The 22,937-nt window shown below is 40.5% G+C and overlaps 1 protein-coding gene across 5 annotated transcripts in view; it reads right to left on the minus strand.

The window, feature by feature from the left end:
- Positions 1 to 20,907, minus strand: part of PPA2 (inorganic pyrophosphatase 2) — a 106,144-nt gene extending 85,237 nt beyond the window's left edge. Inside the window, exons 1-2 of one of the 5 annotated variants that reach the window (XM_023220136.3) lie at positions 20,706 to 20,907; positions 2,809 to 2,873 (exon numbers count right to left, since the gene is read on the minus strand). In XM_023220136.3, the coding sequence (XP_023075904.1) occupies positions 2,809 to 2,873; positions 20,706 to 20,862 (222 nt within the window). In that variant the 5' untranslated portion in view covers positions 20,863 to 20,907. The remainder of the gene's footprint in view (positions 1 to 2,808; positions 2,874 to 20,705) is intronic. The other 4 variants (XM_023220134.3, XM_023220133.2, XM_023220135.2 and 1 more) reach the window with 4 other exon arrangements.
- Between the last annotated feature and the right edge of the window lie 2,030 nt (positions 20,908 to 22,937).

Genomic DNA, 22,937 nt, shown 5'->3' on the forward strand with positions numbered 1-22,937 from the left:
AAAGGCTCTATTCAGTCTTTAAGAAAAGAGTGGTAGTTTCCAGTGATTACGCTTAAAACAGTCATTTCATTATTGAAATGAAGCTCCAGGGAGCATGACTAACAAGCTGTGAAAGTACTCAGCTGCACCTCCTGCCTGTGAATTCTACCAAGGTGTGATTACTACGCCTCCACCAGGCACTTTTTTTCCTTTCCCATTAAACCAAGCACTTTTAAATTAAAACTGACTCTGTGGTGGGTTGGGAAGAAAAATTATGCCATTCACAAATGCTCAACCAGTATGTATAACCGTTTATATATCAAAATGACTACTAATGAAGAAAACAAAACAAACAGAATATCATTATTACAAATCAGCTCTGAAACATTATTTCTGTTTGTGTGTGTGTGTGTGTGTGTGTGTGTGTGTGTTTCTTTTTTTTTGAGACGGAGTCTCGCTCTGTCGCCCAGGCTGGAGCGCAGTGACAGCGATCTCGGCTCACTGCAAGCTCCGCCTCCTGGGTTCAGGCCATTCTCCTGCCTCAGCCTCCCGAGTAGCTGGGACTACAGGCACCCGCCACCATGAGCAGCTAATTTTTTTGTATTTTTAGTAGAGACAGGGTTTCACCGTGTTAGCCAGGATGGTCTTGATCTCCTGACCTTGTGATCCACCCGCCTCGGCCTCCCAAAGTGCTGGGATTACAGGCATGAGCCACCGCGCCCAGCCATTATTTTTATTCTTAATACATCACATCCAAAAGTACAAAGCAAGAGTTTTAATCATTACTGGCTGAGATCTAGGGAAACCTATTTATACAACCATTGTGTGTACCCATTTCCATATCTCCAGAATTCACTGGCATATCCTGTTGTATTTGCCTGCTCTATCATCAATTTTGTCTAATTCCAAATTTCATATTTCCCAAAACCTATCCTCCTTAGACAAAATGTTATTCTCACTGACATGTTTCTAGCTTACTCTCTTTTCCACCTCCACCTCTATCTACTACACAATTCTCGATAATACAGCTTTATTATTATTGTTGTTATGATGAGGTATACAGATTTTGCTATAGCATGCCCCTGACAACACTACCCACCAGTCACATTTTATCTTTCATTTCCCTGTTGTATTTTTATACCACTTAACATTATCTGACTGACTTGTTTTATGGTTGTCTCCTCCAACTGAGTGCAAACTACATCTGTCTTATTCACTACTACACCCACAGTGCCTAGAACAGTGCCTGGCTCATAATAAGCCTTCAATAACTATTGATTGATTGAATGAATAAATTAATGAATAAGTGAATGCATGCACTTTTGGTCAAAAGCAAAGAGAGGTGTTGGGAGACATGAGATATTTAGGTTTGAAAGTTCAGTGGCCAAAACAAAACACAGGAACACATATACACACACACTCATACACTCGCACAGACACACACAGTAACACAGAGTTCCTTTTGCCTCTAGTTTCCTTCTATTGTCCTGGAGTTGCACACTTAAAAGTAATGAGCTGGAGGCATTACACAACAGAAGTGAGGAGTACAAACTCTGGAGTTAGAGCACCTAAATCCAATCCCACCTCCAAAACACACGAGATTTGTGATGATGGGCAAGGTACTTAGCCTCGTTAACAAAATAAGGGTAATAAATGTAGAGCCAGAAGGATTGAGATAATGCATGTCAAGCAGGGAACACAGTGCCTGGCTAAGCACCACAAGCACTTGATAAATTATCAATATTATTCTACTGCCAGTTCCTTATTCTGAAGAACTGGGAAGCAGCACGAATCCTACTTCACATCCCATAACCTCACTACAATGCATAATATTCAGCCTCTGAGGTAACACCAAGTTCAAACAACCCTTGCATCTGAAGCAGCCTCCTCACTTCTTCACTGGCTTCTGCCCCTACACTGATCTCCTCACATCCTAGAAAACCCAAACCCATTCACCAGTTCCATATAATTTCAACCTGGAATGTGGTCCTGGTTATTTCCTTAATAGTTGTACCCCCTTAGAAAATTTGGTAATTCGCTACCTGGATTTTAAGGAAATAACTTACAACTTAATGATGATCATGAATACTACCAATAACTTTTAGGTTTGAAAGTTCAGTGGCCAAAACAATCTTACCAACTAATCAGGAGAGATCTCAAAATACCCCAACGATTTTGAGGTCCCAAGTCAATTATTTTGATTTGATAGCATCAGTTCTCCTGGCATCTTTCACACCTTGACAACTGTCAAGTGATTTTCAGTTCTAAGAGAACAGCTATTCAAACACCATCATTTTTACCCCTGCTTTACTTCTCTAGCACTTGTTTCATAGAGTGGTTAAAGAGCATGAGCTTTGTGGTCAGAAATGCTAATTCCAAAACTAGCTCTGGCACTTAACAGATCTAGACAAGTCAATAAAAATGCCTTGAGCCTCAGTGTCCTTGGAAAGAACAATAGCAACTCGTAACAATTAAATAACATTATGTTCATATAGTGGCTAGCAAATAAAAAATAATCCACGAACGTTAGCTGATTATTATAAATAAACCTCTTGTTAACTTCCTAAATTACTACCCTTAAATCTTTATTTCCTACCGAATTCTAAGTTTTATGGACCAGTAACACCCGTTTCTCCCAATTCCTCATGGAAGAATCCTATTCTCATACAAATTTTAATTCATATCAGAGGCTTATGATCCTGTTATAGTAACTCCTGTTTGTCCTCCTGACTTCCAACACACTTTTTCCTTTCAAGGTGCTTCCAAAGAGCATCTTATGGTGATACTGGCAGTACACATTTTCATTCCCAAAACAAGTCAAAACAATACCTCTTTAGAGTTCACCTTCAGAGGAATATCATGAAAGGGAGAAATGTAGTGACCAGTTACATCCTCTGCAAAGAAACAAACAAAACAAAACAGAATTAAAGCAACAGACACATTGTTCTGTACAGCAATAATAAATATCCTTATCCACTTTTAAACTTACCCAATTTTTCCAAAGCTAACTTTAACTCCCAACTTAAATTCAACTTTTAAAACTTGCCACAATCGGCTGGGCGTGGTGGCTCAAGACTGTAATCCCAGCACTTTGGGAGGCCCAGACGGGCGGATCACGAGGTCAGGAGATCGAGACCATCCTGGCTAACATGGTGAAACCCCGTCTCTACTAAAAAATACAAAAAACTAGCCGGGCGAGGTGGCAGGCGCCTGTAGTCCCAGCTACTCAGAGGCTGAGGCAGGAGAATGGCATAAACCCGGGAGACGGAGCTTGCAGTGAGCTGAGATGCGGCCACTGCACTCCAGCCCGGGCAACAGAACGAGACTCTGTCTCAAAAAAAAACAAAAAAAAAAAAAACAAACAAAAAAAAAACTTGCCACAATCTAAGAACCGAAAAGAAATATATACCAACTAAACCACATTTGGGTTGCTGAAATAATTTACTTATCCCTGTGGCTTAAAACACCCAAAGCAGAAAATATCTACAATAGACTAAAACCTAAAATATAAAAAACAAACAAAGCCATCACTTTTGAAAAAGAGACTCATTACTAAGTGAATTCTATTAAAATTGACATCAATTTCCCTTGGGGACACCCAACAATAGTATTCCCAATTTCCACCTGCTATCCATAGGAAAAAAAAAAAGTCCAAAGTTCGTATTCAATTAAAAGAAAAGAAACATTGTTTCCATTCAATGTGGTAAGGATACTGGTACTAAGGTAAGCTTAGAACAAAAACAAACTTCAATAACAGAAACTACCTTATCTTAAAAGTTGTATACTGAAATGTGTATTTTAAACACTTTCAAAAGTATGTATTATTTAAATAAACACAATGCCTTTTAAATAAATACACTGCACTTTTACTGGAATACATCTGTTTCCAAAAGTAGGCTTAATAGAGCCCTACAAAATTTTCACTTTGTATTTTCCTAAATCAGGTTGTTTTACTTCTGGCCTGCTACCTGTTTGGCACAATTTTCAAATTTAAATTTCAAGAATATTTAACAAAATAAAACAAAGACTGGCTACATTCCAATAGCAATGAGCATGTCAGCAACCACATCTTAGTTTCTTTCTTTTCTTTTTTTTTTTTTTTTTTTTTGAGACAGGGTCTGGAGTGCAGTGGCATGATCATGGCTCACTGCAGCCTCAATCTCCTGGCCTCAAGCCAGCCTCCCACCTCAAGCCTCCAGAGTAGCTGGGATTACTGGCATGCACCACCACACCCAGCTAAGTTTAAAGTTTTTTGTACAGACAGGGTCTTGCTCTGTTGCCCAGGCTTGTCTCCAACTCCTGAGCTTAAGCAATCCACCCATGTTGGGCCTCCCAAAGTATAGGGGTTACAGGTGTGAGCCACTGCACCTGACCCAGATTTTGGTTTTGAAATGCCATTCTCCAGTAAAAGGAACTAGGCCACCTTGGAGAAAGGCCTGATTCTAATGCTGGAGCAAAGAATACCCAAGATGAGCCTGGAGCATCTTGTAGGGTCAGAAGGCAACCAAGTGCTCAAAAGTCAAAAGATTGGAGGTATAGTAAAGGGAAATGTGAACCAATCTGAAAGAGTTCCCAAAGGCCAAAGCAGGGACAATTTGAGCAACAAAATATACAATAAATATGCATGAATCCACATTAATACAAACAAATGATAAAATAAATAAATGAGAGAGAAGAAACAAATCCAAGATTGAGAAACTGTAACAGATTGTTAGACAGTAAGGAAATATGATGACTAAATGCAGTATGGTATGCTGAACTAGATCCTGGAACAGATAAAAGACATTAGTGGAAAAACTGGTAAAATCCAAATAAAATCTGGAGTTTAGTTAAAGCTATGTGCCAATGTTAGTTTCTTAGTTTTGAAAAATGTACAATGGCAATGGTAAATGATGTTAAGATGATAATATTAGGGAAAAACTGGGCTGCGGGGTATGGTAGAATCCTGTACTAACTTTGCAGCTTAACCCAATCTAAAATTATTCCAAAATGAAGCTTATTAAACAACAACAACAACAAATGAGCCTTGGCTTCTCCCTAATAAAAACAGAGGCATGGCCAGGCACGGTGGCTCACGCTAATCCCAGCACTTTGGGAGGCTGAGGCGGGCAGATCACCTGAGGTCAGGAGTTTGAGACCAGCCTAGTCAACATGTCGAAACCCCATCTGTACTAAAAATACAAAAATTAGCTGGGTGTGGTGGTGCATGCCTGTAATCTCAGCGACTCAGGAAGCTGAGGCAGAAGAATTGCTTGAACCCAGGAGGCAGAGGTTGCAGTCAGCCGAGATCACACCACTGCAATCCAGCCTGGCAACAGAACAAGACTCCACCTCAAAAAAAAAAAAAAAAAAGAGGCATATAACTTAACAATGAAGTTGTTAATTTCCACCAATATTTTATTTTCCCCTACCATGCTCTGTGCTTTACCTTAGCACTTCTCAGTGAAATGAAGTTCTGGAGTTTTTGTAGTTCATTTTTGTTTGTTCTGTTATGCTTTCTACTGGATCTCTAGCATCTGAAAAAGTACCTAGCACTTAATAGGCATCCAATATACACTTGCTGAGCAAACATCTGTTAGATAAATGTCTCTATTACTATTTTATTTTTCCCTTTAAACTGTTAACATAATTTTTATTTCCCCACCTTAGCAACAAGGTAATTCCTGAAGGATGGGTGCACAGGTAGGGATAAAAATGAGAAAGAGCACGCAAATGGCAAGTACATAAAACTTCGGCTATAGTCTATAAAGTTCTTTTCATCCGTTAAAGGGACACATTTAAAAAAAACTCTTCTTTCATATATTACATCAGATTCAAATTATCTGCCTGCTTTTCAAAGTTACCTATGAGTAACACGAGAACACAAAAAACAAAATTACCAATTTTTTGCATGATTATTTACTTTTCTAAACATAATAGATACTAAAGTGGGCCACATTTACACGTTTTCGATTAAAATAAAATATGGTGATGGGAACTGAAAATGGTGCACTCGCTTTGGAAAACAGTTTGGCTCTTTCTTGTAAAGTTAAACATATAATTAGCATGTGACCCAGAAATCCCACCAAGTATTTAACTGAGAAATAAAAACATGTTCACCCAACAATCTCTAAATGTTTACAGCAGCTTTATTCGGAATCACCAAAAACAGTAAACAACGCAAATGTACAACTGGTAAATGGACAAAAATTGTGTTATACTCATATAGTGGTCTTTTAATCAATGATTTATTAATTACTCCACAATAATAAGGATTGCACTATTGATACACACAATAAAATGGATGCATCTAAATACATTATATCAAGTGAAAGAAGCTCAATTCAAACAGTTTCATTTACATGACATTCTGGAAAGGCAAAACTATAGGATAAAGTGCAGACCGTCGGTTGGTTGCCAGGGGCTGATGGTAAGAGAGTAGGGTTGACTCTAAAGGAGGCCATAAAAAATTTTGCAGGGGGGGCAGACATGTTCTGTACTTTGATTGTGATGCTGTTTACACAAACCTATGTTCTGTCAAAACTCAGAAGTGTCCACAAAAAAAGTAAATTTTGCTGTATGGAATTTTAAAAATAAGTAAATATGGAGCTGAAAGACAACTAGGAGGAGGTTAAGAGGACATACACAGTAAGTCTTCTGAATCTGCAGATTCAAACAACTGCAGATTGAAAATATTCTGCAAATTTTTTAAAAATAAAAATACAACAATAAACAATACAAACAAAACAATATAACAACTATTTACATAGCATTACAAGGCATCAGATATTGTAAGTAATCCAAAGAGGATTAAAAGTAGACAAGAGGGCTCCTTTCTCTTGGTTCCTTTCCCCTCTCCCCGACCCGTAAGGAAAAAAAAAATAGGAGGAGTGCATAGGTCACATGTAAATACTATGCCATTTTATATCAGGGACTGGAACATCTGCAAATTTTGGCATCCATGGGGGTTCCAGAACCAATCCCCTGCAAATACAGAGGGACAACTGCAATGTATAAATGGAAGCTCTTATTCCAAGAACAATCATCGATCTGTGATTGTCCTCTCTTCAAGTCACTTAAGTAAAAAAGGTAGAATTCTGAAAAGAAAAAAAATACAATCCTTTAACAGATTACTTCAATTGTTCATTTGGGACCTATCATTGTCCAACCAACTTATCAATTGCAGCTCTAACAATCCAGGAAGTTACACAAACAAGGGAAGTTTGTTATCATGGGGGTAAAAGAAACTTGACAGAAAAGCTAGACTGCCTTTGTAATTAATACTAAATAAGTCTAGGACACTGATTTGGTGTCAAATTTCCCTAAAGATCCAACGCTCTTGTTAACTGTGGACAAGCCCAATACTTATTAAGATGTAAGATCATATATACATACATAGTTTTCTAATTGTCATTTGGAAGGTAAAAAGATTACAAATGAGTGAATGGTCTGTATTTACTGACTTACACAACCATATCTACTAGAAGCTATTTCATGAAATAGTATTAATAAATAAAAATGTAATAATGAAGAAAAAGAGTAAAAATATAACTATTCCTAGAAAACAAATATGGCCTTAGATCTCAGATAATGATAATGCTTTAATGGGCAATATATCTATAAATTTGCATAGGAGCAACGACTAGAAAGGTCAAAAGCCTGACGTCTAGTTACTCAGCTTGATAAAAGTGGCAACTGAAGAAAGATGAGGTTCATAAATTTGGAAAGCAGAGATTTATTTCTCATAAAGGGCTGCAACCTGCAAGCATGCTCAATTGAGCTTCATGCTTCTCCACAGGACCCATGTTCAAAAAATGGTGGTGTTACCATGATCCAAGAGTGGAGTTTTCAGCTCTCTGATGTGAAAAGGTGAAGTAGAAAACATGAAAACCCTCACTGCACATTCTCCATAGATTTGCCAGAACCATTCTTATCAGGAGGGAATGCTAGTGAGTTGTTTTGTGGAAACCACAAAAGGGAGGGGCAGCTGTCAGGCTTTTGGTTGGTATCATCATCTGTGGAGTCTTTTGAAATGGCTGGTTTCTATTTAGCCCTTAGGGAAGAAAACTTAATGGCAGTTAGTGAGGAAAAGGGCATAAGCAGGCGTATTTGACCTCCCCATTCCAGTCGTGGCCAAGAACTCAGTTTTCAAGGTTTCTCTAGGGTCCCCCTTGGCCAAAAGGAGACCCATTCAGTCAACTGAGGGGCTCAGAATTTTAGTTTATTTCTCAACAGTTACTCAAGTTCTCTGAAGCTTAATTTTCTCAATAGTTTCTTGCACTAAGCAGTATGTATTTATAGAGTATTTCACATGAAAAGGAAATGTACTAGATTTTGGAATACAAAAGTGCTAGACAGTGATCCATACTCATAGCTAAGACAAGACACATTACATAACTGTCATCATCATCATCATCACCTAGTAAGTTTAAATTCTCTCAGCACAAAGGCATTCTCTCAGCACTATTAGAGAACTAGACATTTCCCTAAAGTGCAAAAGGATAAGAACTCATTAAAAGTTTTCCAGGGCCAATCATGTTAGTATGCTATTATGTTCCATTTAAAGGGTATTAAAATCCTCTAAAGGTGGATTTAAAGATATGTAGTATCTATCCTGATCCTCTACAAAATGAAAAACATAATCTATATGGTACATATGTGCTACAGACAGAGGGATATGGTATATGGAGCAAGCACTGGGGCAACATATGTCGTCATTTTTAAAGATAGTAGAACTTATCTAGCACTAGGTTAAAAAAAAAAAAAAGATGGTAGAACTGAAGCACACATCAGACAGCCTTTCCTCAGAACCGCAAAATACATTAGTGATACATTTTAGGTTAGAACTTTCTTATCTGAAGCTCAGACTGCTTGTTTCTCAACAGTTGAAAACAAGCTATTGTCAATTTGCTTTTTAAAATACCTATTTTGCTGTTGTTAAGCCAAAGCAATGCAGGTCCATGACTGAAAAAATAAAAGTTTCCACCTCTCGCCAGTCTAGTTCAACTCCTGAGAGCAACCCATTTTCAACTCTTTGTATTAGGTCTAGTGGTTACCTTCATCTTTCTAAATAGCATATTTAGTAGTTTTTGTTTATCAACTGTAGAAATTACCTACTGATTCCAATTCTGAGAGATAGTTTAGTTCAGCCTATTCCGCATAAGTTCTTAATTGGCTAATGTTAATACTTCAGACCTTTTTATTCCACCAAATATATTGATATGGTTTGGCTGTGTCCCCACCCATATCTCATCTTGAATTCCCACGTATTGTGGGCGGGCTCGGTGGCAGGCGACTGGAACATAGGGGTAAGTCTTTCCTGTGCTGTTCTCCTGATAGTAAGTCTCACAAGATCTGATGATTACGTAAGGGGGAGTGTCTCTGCACAAGCTCCCTTGTCTGCCACCATATGAGATGTGCCTTTCACCTTCTGCCACGATTGTGAGGCCTCCCTAGCCATGTAAAACTGTAAGTCCAATAAACCTGTTTCATTTGTAAATTCCCCAGTCTTGGGTATGTTTTTATCAGCAGCATGAAAATAGACTAATACAGTAAATTGGTACCAGCAGAGTGAGGTGCTGCTGAAAAGATAACTGAAAACGTGGAAGCAACTTTGGAACGGGGTAACAGGCAGAGTCTGGAACAGTCTGGAGGGCTCTGAAGAAGACAGGAAAACGTGGCAAAGTCTGGAACTCCCGAGAGACTTGTTAAATGGCTTTGACCAAAATGCTAATAATGATATCGACAATGAAATCCAGGCTGAAGTGGTCTCAGATGGAGATGAGGAACTTGTTGGGAACTGGAGCAAAGGTGATTCTTGACAGTTTTAGCAAAGAGACTGGCGGCATTATGCCCCTGCCCTAGAGATCTGTGGAACTTTGAACTTGAGAGAGATGAGTCAGGGCATCTAGTGGAGAAAGAAATTTCTAAGCAGCAAAGCATTCAATAGGTGACTTGGGTGCTGTTAAAAGCACTCACAGCATAAAAGTTTGGAAAATTTGCAGCCTGACAATGTGATAGAAAAGAAAATCCCATTTTTTGAGAAGAAATTCAAGCCGGCTGCAGAAATTTGCATAAGTAACGAGGGGCCAAATGTTCATCCCCAAGACAATGATGAAAATGTCTCCAGCGGATGTCAAGAGGCCTTCACAGCAGCCCTCCCATCACAGGTCCTGAGGCCTAGGAGGAAAAGGTGGTTTGGTGGGGCCCAGGGTCCCTCTACTGTGTGCAGACCAGGGAGTTGGTACCCTGCGTCCCAGGCAGTCCAGCCCTGGCTAAAAGGGGCTAAGGTACAGCTTGGGTTTTTGCTTCAGAGGGTGGAAGCCCCAAGCTTTGGCAGCTTCCAAGTGGTGTTGAGCCTACAGGTGCATGGAAGTCAAGAATTGAGGTTTGGGACCTCTGTCTAGATTTCAGAAGGTGTATGGAAACGCCTGAATGCCCAGGCAAAAGTTTGCTGCAGTGGCAGGGCCCTCATCAAGAACCTCTGCTAGAGCAGTGTGGAAGGGAAATAAGAGGTCGCAGATCCCATACAGAGTCCCCACTGGGGCACTGCCTAGTGGAGCTGTGAGAAGAGGGCTACTGTCCTCCAGACCCCAGAATGGTAGATCCACTGCCAACAGCTTGCACCATGCACCCAGAAAAGCCACCGACATTCAATGCCAGCCCACGAAAGCAGCAAGGAGGGGGACTATACCCTGCCAAGTCATCGGGGCGGAGCTGCCCAAGACCATGGGAACCCACCTCTTGCATCAGCGTGACCTGGATGTGAGACATGGAGTCAAAGGAGATCATTTTGGAGCTTTAATATTTGACTGCTCTGCTGGGGCCTGTAGCCCCTTTGTTTTGGCCAATTTCTCCCATTTGGAACGGTTTGTTTAGCCAATACCTGTGCCCCCATCGTATCCAGGAAGTAACTAACTTGCTTTTGATTTTACAGGCTCACAGGTGGAAGGGACTTGCCTTGTCTCGGATGAGACGGTGGACTGTAGACTTGAGTTAATGTTGAAATGAGTTAAGACTCTGGGGCACTGTTGGGAAGGCATGATTGGTTTGAAATGTGAGGACATGAGATTCAAGAGGGGCCGGGGCAGAATGATATGGTGTGGCTGGCTCATCTTGAATTCCCAGGACTTGTGGGAGGGACCCCGGTGGGAGGTAATTGGATCATGGGGGCAAGTCTTTCCTGTGCTGTTCTTGTGACAGTAAGTCTCACGAGATACAATGATTACATAAGGGGGGAATTTCCCTGCACTAGCTCTCTTCTCTTGTCTGCCACCATATGATACATGCCTTTCACCTCCTGCCATGATTGTGAGGCCTCCCCAGCCATGTGGAACTGTAAGTCCAATAAACCTCTTTAAACCTCTTTCTTTTGTAAATTGCCCAGTCTCAGGTATGTCTTTATCAGCAGCGTGAAAACAAACTAATACAAATATATAGTATTTATTGACATAAATAACCTGCCTTTTACCTCCCTTTCTTCATTCTTCTAATTTTTGTCTTCTGTCCTTTTATTTTTTCATGGCAAGGCTGACAGAATGTTCTGTAATCATATTGAATTTTCTATGCATTTCCTATTATATATATCCAAAATTTGTCTTAGATAAGAAAAACTTGGAATGCTCATTAAAATGCAGATCCCTGAACCACCATTCTACATCTAGTGAAGCAAAATCTCGAGGAGAAACGAGTATCTGTATTTTTAGCAAACATCCCAAATAATCCTTACACTCAGGTGTGTGAGAAGCATTGTCTGTGTTTATTTTTGGTGAGGAGGATACTATAATTAAATTTCCTTTTTTGGTTCAGCTTCTATTTTTCTTTGTGCTTCTAATTATCTTTCTTACATTGTCATAATCACATCTATAAATTATTCTAATGCCTCACGGGTATCATCAAAATTATGGAATCTTCTCCTTACCTAAACAGCTCCCTCTACAATATGAACTGGATGCTTTCTGGGCATCCTAAGACTGCTTCTTTGCTCTCCAGCGTAGATCTATCATTTTCTGGATCCCATGCATTCATGTTTTTTGGTGTACTTGTCTTGCAGAAGCATATCCCTAATAAGTGTTCTGTAAGAAGGAATGCATGTGAGGCCAATTTCTCAAGTTGTTAAATGTCTAAAATGTCTTTACTTAGTTCTCACTCCAGATTGACAGCTGGCTAGGTAGAGAATTCTAGGAGGAAAGCTCTTTTCCCTCAGAATTTCAAAGGCATTACTCCAGTCTCCGGGCATTCAGTGTTGCAGGCCTACTATTTAACCACTCCCAAGCCCTGCACCCAGCAAGACATGTAGGATTCTCTCAATAGTTGTATAATAATGTCACTGGGGGGTCAGAACACTTGGGTCCTTCAATTCTTAGATTTTTTTCTATTATCCCTTTTACAATTTCTTCTCCATTTTGTTTGTTCTTTCCTTCTGAAACCCATATGAGTCAAATGTTGGACTTTCTGGATTCAATCTCTGTGTCACTTCTTCTTGCCTCCTTTTTCTATCTCTGATGTTTTGTTCTACTTTCTGATAAGATTTCTTTCCCTTATCTTCTAATTCATCTATATTCATTTTTTAGGACTGCTGTAACAAACTACCACAAACTTCGTGGCTTAAAACAGAACACCATTCAACCCACTACACCTTCTACTGAGTTACTTGTTTTAACAAGTTATTTGTTAAAGAGGTCTTGGTCTTGATTGCCATTTCTTCACAGACCACTCTTCCTTTCCTTTATAACAGATGTAACAGAGAACACCCATTTGACCTTTTAAAATTCAAGTTTCTTGTTTTTCCCATTTAATTTTTAAGTTTTCCTTGAATTCATTTAGTAAATATTTATTGAACATATGCACTGTACTAAGCATGGTTCTAGATACTAGATACAAATTCCAATTCCCTGCTCTTATGGAAATCATATTCTAGTTGGGGAGCAGAAGCATTGATTATGTGTTTATTCTATCACATATCATAAGCACTATAAAGATAAAGGAAACCAAATTAGGGAAAGTGAAGAATGAATAATTACCAGTGGCAAATCCCTATGGCTCTGCAACAACCTCAATTCTTGTCTCCTCAGAAGAAAGAATTCAACTGAGGGACAGAAGCAGAAGGAGAGGCCAAGGCAAGTTTTGGAGATGGAATGAGTTTATTATAACAACAGGCTTTAGAGCAGGAACAAAAGGAAGGAAGGTACACTTGGAAGAGAGCAAAGTGGGCAACCTGAACAGACGAATGCACGGTTTGACATTTCAACGTGGGGTTTTATACGTTGGCATACTTCCTGGATCTTGTGTCCCATCTCCCCTGATTCTTCCCTTGGAGCAGGCTGTCTGTACACACAGTAGCCTCCTAGCACTTGGGAGGGGGACCAAGTGCATCTTGTTTACCAGAGTTGTACGCATGTTCACTTGAGGTGTTCTTCCCTTACCAGTCGAATGTCCCTAGGAGGTCATATACCAAACTCTGCCATTTTGCCTCTTAATGCAAATGCTTGAGCCCACTCACCCAGTTCCTGAGATCTTACGGGCTGCTGATCACAAGCTTCAGATGCTTCTGTTTATTTGGAGACTACCTTTCCCTGGTGCAGGCTGCAACCAATTAATATTTTAAAGAAACAGTTAACAACTGCCTGACCATCACCTGACGGCTGTCTGTCATTCCTGGTGTGTGTTGGGGGAGGGGAGCCCTTTTCTGCCCTGTTCATGCCTGACTAGCTACCTACCGTAACAGAAGGAGTAGTATTTGATATTGAATGGTCAGGGAAGATCTCTCTGGTGGGCAACAGTTCAACACAGATCTGAATGAAGTGAGGGAAGAGATCGAGCAGACCTCTAGGGAGGAGCACCGAAGGCATAAAAAGCGCAGGTGTGCAGAGGAAAGAACATACATGGCATGTCTGAGAAACAGCAAGGAGGCCAGGATGGCAGGAGGACATTGATGAAAAGGAAAAGTGGGAAGCAATGAATTCAGAGAGGAGCCCAGTATTAGATCCAGCAGGACCTTGCATACTATGATACATATTTCAAAAAAATTTTGAGTGAAATGGAAAGCCACTGGCATTTTCAGCAGAGCTTGGACATGATCTGACTTACATTTTAAAAGGATCAAGATGATTTCTGTATGGAAAGTAGACTATACGGGGATAAGGGTGGAAGCAGGGTGAAGAATCAGGTTACTACAACTGATCAAGGTGTATGATGGTGACACAGAGAAAGTGACAAGGGTGGAAGTGGAGAGAAGGAATTATCTTTTGGTATATTTCAAAAAATATGCTAATGAGTTAGCTGTGGGATACGAGTAAAAAGTGACAAGAATGATTCCCAAGTTACGGGTTAGCAACTAAAGACAGAGAAAGAAACAAGTTTGGTGGGGATGGGGGATCAGGAGTTCTGTTTTGTACTGTTAATCTTCAGTTGTATCTTAAATATTTAGGTAGAAACACAGAGTAGAAAGCTGGATGTGTAAATTCTGAATTCAAGAAGAGATTGGGGCTAATGTTGTAAATCTGGGAATTATAAAGTGTCTAACACTATGGGACCTGATGGGATCACCTAGAGTGACAGCAATGGTCAGCAAACTCTGGTTCATGGGCTAAATCTGTCACATGGCCTGGTTTTATTTCTGTAAATACATAACCACAGCCATACTTTTACTGTCCATGGCTGTATGTTACAAAGGCAGAGCTGAGTAGTTGTGACAGAGACTGAATGGTTTGCAAAACCTGAATTATTTCTTATCTGGCCCTTCATAGAAAACTTCGCCAACCCCTGCCCTAGAGAGGCAGTATAGATAGAGAAGTGGGCTGAGGATTGAGCCCTGGGCATTTCAAAAGTTAGAGTTCAGAAATATGACAAGGTTCAGCAAGGCAGAATGTCAAGGAGAAGCATCAAAACTAAGACAAAGTGCCTTCCCAGTGGAAAGCAGTTTCCTCTGGGAAAGACAAAAAAAAAGTGTTTCAAAGAGAAAGTGAGCAACTGCAAAAATTACTGCTGATTGGTCATATGAGGACTTCAAACTGACCATTAAGGTTGCAGCATGGAGGTGACAGGTAGCCCTGACAAAAAGCAGTTTGGTAGAACAGTAGTAATGAAAGCCTAATTTAGGTGATCCTTGGCTATTTGGTTTATATTAAAGAGACTAGAAAACAATGACTGGGAGCTCTATGTTCCCACAGAAATGAATGGGTAGGAGGCTGGCTGTTATGCTGGGGTCCCCAAATGCCAGTATGCAGAGTACTGCTGGGGCACCAACACCATCAGGGGTCCTACTTCCTTCTCAGCTCTTCATTCAACTTTTATAGGTGGAATTAGCACACCCCTCATGCATTAGACCTGCATGGGAAACATTTGTGTACTATTTGTAATAAAACTTAAACTAATCCCCCTGTGTTAAGTCCTACATCCATCTAACTGTCTATCCTATCTGATATCAACACACCCACAACTTCTCTGAGGTTCTGCAGCAGCTCGGCTTCTTCCTAAACTACGTCCCCTGGACACATATACTTAAGCTGGGACTTCTTCCACACTGCTTCATTAATAACCATACCTCCATCGGTTTTTTAATCTTTTATACATATTTCAAAATCTCAAACTTTGGTGGCTCCTTCTTATCTGTTGTTTTAGGGTTACCCTTTCTTACCCTCACTTACTATCACTTTAATAGGATATTTATTATAAGGAAAAGAGATAAATGATTGTAGTCACTACGTCATTTTTGCCTTGGTATTTTCACTGTTGTCAAAAATCAGATTGTGTCCTTAGGCATTAATTGCTAACCTCTATCAGGCCCATCAATCTACAAGATATTGCCAAACAGTGGTCAAAATTTTCCCTTCAACTGGTTCGAGATTAGATTTTATTCTAGCATGTCCTAAGTTAACTATGTGATTCTTTCTCTCACAAGAACAAGTTGTATCAGGATGAAAGTTTATTACTTACACTAGAGCAAGTGAAAAAATTGAGTGGAATGTGAAAACCATACCTAATTTTATGTATCTATACCAGACAGCTAAATGCACGCCATATACCAACATATGATGACACACTATTACAAAACCACTTATAGAGATTCTTACTGGAAGTTTCAGCAATGACTGAAGCTAGCTTTGTTTTATTTTCTGATAAAAAGATTAAGAAATGTAAAGAAGCCTAAAAACTTCAATAAAAATGCTTCCTCTGTTCCATGTAGATCACACAATTCCTATTTCACAGCATTCATACAGAAAACGTTTAAGGTTTTAAGGACTGAAAAATCAAATAAAATACTTTTTCTATATTCACACAAAACCCATTGTGTTCTATTATATCAGTTGAAGTTCTATGACATAGGCCAACTTTAAAAAGTTACAGAAACTCACATTTAAGACTCAAACATATTTTGTGGATTATTCACGGGAAGTTCTCTTTTAAGTCCAAAGATATAGCACTTTCAATGGCAGATTCCACCTACTACCCAGATGACGTAAAGAAAACTTAACAGTAATTTCAACAGTAATTACAGTAAGCACATGCTTACTGTAAGTGACAAAGCAAATTAATTTTAAAGAATGGCTTGGTTCATTTTCAGACTAAATAAAAGCAACTTGAATTATCCACAGCACTATTTCTCTAAGTAAACCAGTTGCCTGTCCCATAATAACAAAATTCCAAATTATAGAAAGCATAGCTTTTCCCTATTCTTGGAGAAAAGTTTGAAATCTAAAATAAAATTTCAAGTTATTAACAAAACAAAACAAGAACACCCAAGATATCAAAGGAATATATGCAGTGTTAGGTTTTTGGCTCAATATAAGTGAATCTAACTTCATTATGATTTCACAGTTAATTCAAAAGACCGCAAGTACCCATTAAAACTTTAAGATCTAGGAAGCCGGGCACAGTGGTGCATGCCTGTAGTCCCAGCTACCCAGGAGGCAGAGGTGAGAGTATCGTTTGAGCTGGGGAGGTCAAGGCTGCAGTGAGTCCTGATTGCACAACAAACCAAACAAAAATAAATAAAATGAATAAACAACAGCAACAAAAACCCCTCTGAAACCTATAATTTAATAGGAACACTTTCAAAATAATCAGTTCTATCCATATCCCTTATTTTCTCCCTTCACAGAATGTAACAATAAGGATTTTAGTCTAATGCCTTAAAGTCAAAAGGGAAAAATAAATAACATTTATTAAATACCTATCATATGTGAGACACAGATAATTATACACATAGTCTCATTTAACTGTCACAGCAATTCTATAAAATTACTAGTGCTTTCCCCATTTTATTTATGGAGAAACTGAGCTACTGGATGTCATCTGAGGTAAGGGATGCCATCTGGTGGTTAATTCAGTTGAGTGACTTGTCCAAGATGGTAGTCAGGACTACAACTTAAGTGGTTTGACTATTAGTCTAGAACTGTTACAGCACAGTTGCTTCTGGAAGTTGCAGAAATCATAACCCTGGTGTCACTAAGATGTTAACAAATGTTCTGAGAAATAAGTACTCTGTGGTTCAGGTTTCGGAGAAGTTACATCCGAATTTTCCAGAACTTCAATAGGCAAATTTCTCTTCAAAAAAGCAATAAAATGGGACGTGTTCTAATTTATTAAACCATGAAACTCTCTGATTTAAAGAAAACCTAATAATATACCATGGGATGCTTGTGTTCAACTAAGCAGTTCGGAAAATGATCATCTGGTCCAATCTCCTCATTCCGTGGTTTAAAACAATGAGATGCAGGGAGGTGAACTGACAGCAAGATACTAACAGGGTCAGGGCTGGCACAAGGAGGCCTGATGATTCCCACCAGCATACTCTTTCCCCTAATCATCCTGTCTCACTGTTTCTACAGAGCTTAACACCAATTTTTTTAAAGTATTACATCAATCACTTATTCTGATTTTACTGAATGACAGTAAAGAGAAACCATTTACAGACATGAAGCTCGAAAATGTTCTACCTCCCAATGCACTAGTATTTCAGAGACTTGGAATATATTTGGAAATGTGGAAAATTGATTCCACTTTAGTAACAATGAATAACAATTTTAGGCCAAATAGTACTACACTCATATTTGTCTTTGAAGTGAGACATTAGTCCACCCTAGTACTGCATACAGACATACTGAGTAAAAAATATCCAATCTGTGACCATCTTTATAAAGGGTAATTTGTTCATTGTTTTCCCCTTACCCCATTCGCCCTAGAGTGGCTTCCTTTCACTTTGCCCTACCCCTTCTAGCAGGTAGTAAACAGTCCTGGCCAGTGATGCCATCTGGCGGTTAGTTCAGAAACTGTTTAACCAACACACCTTCCAATCAGGATCTCACCATCTGGACCCTCTCCAAAACCACACTCCCCTTTCTTCCAAGTTTTGCCCATTTCCCTTAGTAAAATCGGCTTTTCTTCTTTCCTGCGCTGTTTATCCAGTTGAATGGAAACGTATTTTATTTGTGGCACTCTAGTTACAGAAAAATCATGAGTCCTAAGTACATTTGAAGCTAAAGAAACAAACCAACAAGAAGAGGCCAACATAATCCCGAAAATGCCCCCATTCAACATCCTGTCCTAATAGAGACTGTTAGAATCTCCATTATTCATCCAATGCCTTCAGGGAATACCAGTGCTGAGAAGAACCTTGAGGATTATCACTTCAAGGTCAAATGCTTCATTTTATGGCTGAAGAAACTGGCTCTGTGAGAAAGAATTGAAGTAACCACCCACCCAACAGCACACAGCGAGTTTAATAATGGCAGAGCCAAGATTATGGCCTAGGGCTCCCCATTTCAAATCCGGTACTGGGTCAACTACTCTGCATGCCAGGCTTCTCAAGCCTGTTTTTGCTCAACCAGTGTATTTACTTTTTCCATAATTAATTACAGTAATATTGTGAATCTCTGTACTATGCCTAACAGTGTCTAGCACACTTCATATTTATTGATTATTTGGGTATCTGTTAATTACTGTACTTATTGCAAATCTAGAATACTTGCAGTAGACAGGCTTTTTTTTTTTTAATTTCAAACTTTAATATTAGTCAGTCAACTATTCAGCAGTGAAACAGTCAGATTTCAAAACATTAGTGAGCTATCTGAACTTGTTTATTTTGTTTTAACATGCCACAGTTTCCTTCTTCCTTTTAGAATAGTCAGCATATCAAAATTAACCAGTGAGAAAAGGGAATTTGGTGTTCAATGGATTGGGCTCTTGGGCTCTGGAATCAGTCATTTTGGGTCTTTAATCATTGCTTAACCTATGACCTTAAGAAAATTCTGTCACCTACAAGTTCATTTATTTACCTACAAAATTAATATAATAATATTTTCCACAAAGTGTTCAGTAAGTGAATTGAAAGTGAGCTACCTCTTCGAGATAACAGAAGGCTTTTTTTAATAATCTGCTTAAAAAGCGAACTGCCACTTTGTAACATTGTTTCTACGACTATTGCCATTAATCATCACATGGTAACCTTTTGGAACACAATCCATTCAGAAATTTGAGACTTCCTGTTCACCTGATTAGTCTTAACCAAAGATAGAAGAAAATATGTGGCGCAGGGTGAAAACTGCAACCAATTTTGAAGAAAACAGAAATTCTAGTACTAGTTGCATTATAATCACACGACTTTAGGCAAACTTGTCTTCTCTCCCACAAAATAATCCTCGACCCTAAACTCATGTAGGATAACTGCAAATCCTTCATAAATTACAAATATCTATAACGATTATAGTTATTAATAGTAATTTATATTTTAGGTCCTGTGACTAATCACTTTACATATACAATGTCATGTAATTCTTGCAGCCCTGTTTTACAGATGGCAAAAACAAGGCTTAGCAACTTAAACCTGTTCGGGGTCACAGAGTTAAGACGTGAAGAACTCAAGGGCCTGCTTAGAACTGAAAGCCTCCAGAGCCAGTGCTCCGAAATGGGGAGCAATAACAAGGCCCACTCTGATACTACCACTCAAAGGCTCTGCAGTCAGTGGGGCGTGAAGGCAAGCGACCAAGATCGCTATTTTCAGTTACATTTAACGTACACAGTGAAACAATGGGGTACACGGAAGACCTGGGTCCTTTCTCTGAGCTGGGCAACTCAGGGACCCCCCCAAGTCGCTTAGCCCTCTGGGCTGTTCAACTTGGGGAGGAAAAGGGGCTGCCCCGGGGCCAACGAGGCTTTGGATGGTGGATCATATTCAGGGTGTAAACCTGTGCGTACCGAGTCAAGCTTCTGGGAAAGAACCTTCATCAGAGTCCCTCCAAAAAAGAAGACACGCTGGATTAGGCATCTGCAAAGTTCCGCCCGCCTCTCCGACGTCAGGGAGCTCCAGCAGTAGGAGCTTTCTTACGCCACTAGGAAGGCCGGCGGGTGGGCGGGCTCTGCCTTCCCTTCCTCACTAATTGTGTGAACCGAGAACTGCGGCCTGGCTAGCTAATGGCTGCGGGCCGCCGCGGGGTGGCCGCTCGCACTCTGCCCACGCCTCGGGGAGGGCGGCTGGCAGGGCACAGGGCGCTGTGTACCCCCGGCCGGCAGCCCTGAGCCTCTGCGCTCGCTTTGGGGTCTTGATCCGCCGTCTCCTCGCTGGCAGTTCTCGTGACTCGGTGCGCGCTCCGGCGAGAAGGAAGGTTGCCTGGACCGCGCGGCTACCGCCGAGGGCCCCCAAAAGAGAGACAGGGGCGACGGCGCGGAGTGCCGCAAGTGTGCCCTATTCCATCCCCCACCCAGGTTTCTTCGGTGCGCCGCTCAGCGAACCTCCACGAGCTACTTACTGAAGAAGAGGCGATAATTCTGCGAGCAGGGCTGGCCGCGCTCCTCGGTGTGGTACAGGGCCATAGCACGGCGCGGCCCGGTCCCAGCACTGGTCCCCAACCGCAGGCACGCAGCGGCGGGGGCACCCGTGCGCAGCAGCCTCAGCAGCGCGCTCATGGCGTCAATGACGGTCCGGCTGTGCGCGCGGAGCTACTGGGGTGCCCGACCCGGCCGCGCGCCGGTGCCCCCTACCGTCCGGAGTCATCCCTCCCGCCCCGGCTCTTGGGCTGCGATCCTGGTGCCTGCCAGTGGAATCTGGGCCACCAGCCAGTTGCGCGCACTGTGCCCTCAGCGAGGCCGCAGCTCAAAGACGAATAAGACAAGACCCACCACCCCTGAAGCGCTCACTGCCACTGGTTAATTTATACATTTATTCATGCCTTCATTTATCCCATCAAGATATAGTATCATGATTTTTTATTACAGTGATGTAATATTGAGTGATTACTCTGTGCCAGGAACTGCGCTAGACCCCGTCCAATATAGGAGATGAGCGCACATGCACACAAAGACATCACTATAAGACAAAATGATCAGGCCACCACGTGAAAACGTGACGTCGACACCGACTTATAGAGCAAAAAAACCCTAAGTAGCTTACTCAGTGAGACCATTTCCTAACCCATAGAGATGATTTAGCCTTTCCTTTTTTTGTTGTTGTTTTTGGTTTTGTTTTTGAGACAGTCTCACACTGTTGCCTGGGCTGGAATGCAATGGCGCAATCTCGCCTCACTACAACCTCTGTCTCCTGGGTTCAAGCGATTCTCCTGCCTCACCCTCCCGAGTAACTGGGATTATAGGCACGTGTCACCACGCCTGGCTAATTTTTGTATTTTTAGTAGAGACAGGGTTTCTCCATGTTGGTCAGGCTGGTCTGGAACTCCTGACCTCTGGTGATCCTCCTGCCTTGGCCTCCCAAAGTGCTGGGATTACAGGTGTGAACCACCGCGCCCGGCTGGGAGAATGGATATTGTAGAACACTAGTACTCTGTCACAAGTGTCATTTTATTTTTTTCTAGTCCATCTTCTTTGGGACTATCATCATCTAGACCACTTTCCTACTGGGCAACCAGGTTCTTTCAGCATCTCCAATTATCGTGTGATCATTAAAATTGAGAAACTGGTCTACCCAGGTCCCAGAAAGGATCCCTAGGAGATGTTGTGACTAGCTACTTAGAGACTCTCTACTAAGATTATAGATACTAAAATGTTTTTGTCAACAGTGGTAGCTTTGTAATGTGTCAACATGAATAGGCACAACTATAAGGCAAATGCTCCCATAAAAAGGAGAGAAAATCTCTTTTGTGCATATATCACAGAGTTGTATAATTTTATTGTTTATGTTGGAAAAAAGCTTAATTTGTCTATTAACTTTTGAAGATGAGATATTTAAATAAGACAAATTCCTATGGAGGCAGGGTTGTGGGCTAATTTCTAATGATCTATGGATACTTAAAAGTATCCAGGCTGGGCATAGTGGCTCATGCTTGTAATCCTAGCACTTTGGGAGGCCAAGGTGGGAGGATCACTTGAGCCCAGGAATTTGAGACCAGCAGCCTGGGCAACATGGTAAAACCCATCTCCACAAAAAATACAAAAATTGGCCAGGCAGGTGGCACACGCCTGTAGTTCCAGCTACTTGGGAGGCTGAGATGGGAGGATGGTTTGAGTCTGAGAGGCGCAGGTTGCAGTGAAGCCAAAATCACGCCACTGCACTCCAGCTTTGGCAACAGAGCCACGCCCTGTTTAAAAATAAATAAATAAATAAAAAGTTTTCTATTGAGATAATCCAGCATAAAGTTCCGAGGTCCCTCTTGCAAATAGCTTTTCTTAACTCTAGCAACATGTTTCACTAGTAACTGATGACAAGTTATATGCATCCTGATTTGAAGAAACCAACAAAGATACTAAACATTTCTGAATATAAATGTTTACTTAAAATGAAATCTTGACACTAACTACTTATTTTGTAAATTACACTGTAAAATGTTACCAAGTTACCATGCATTCAGGAAAGGAAATGCTGACTTTTGTTAAGTAGGTTTACATTTATTTTTAATCACTTAAATTTCCATCTTTCATTCTCTATTGAAATATTTGAGAATCAAAATTAAAACTGCATAATATAAATGATAGGAAATAATACGTATCAGGTTAGCTTTTAAAACTTTTAAAAGATACTCTGAGGGTAA

Source organism: Piliocolobus tephrosceles, chromosome 3 (genome assembly GCF_002776525.5).
Source record: "Piliocolobus tephrosceles isolate RC106 chromosome 3, ASM277652v3, whole genome shotgun sequence".
Classification (NCBI taxonomy): domain Eukaryota; kingdom Metazoa; phylum Chordata; class Mammalia; order Primates; family Cercopithecidae; genus Piliocolobus; species Piliocolobus tephrosceles.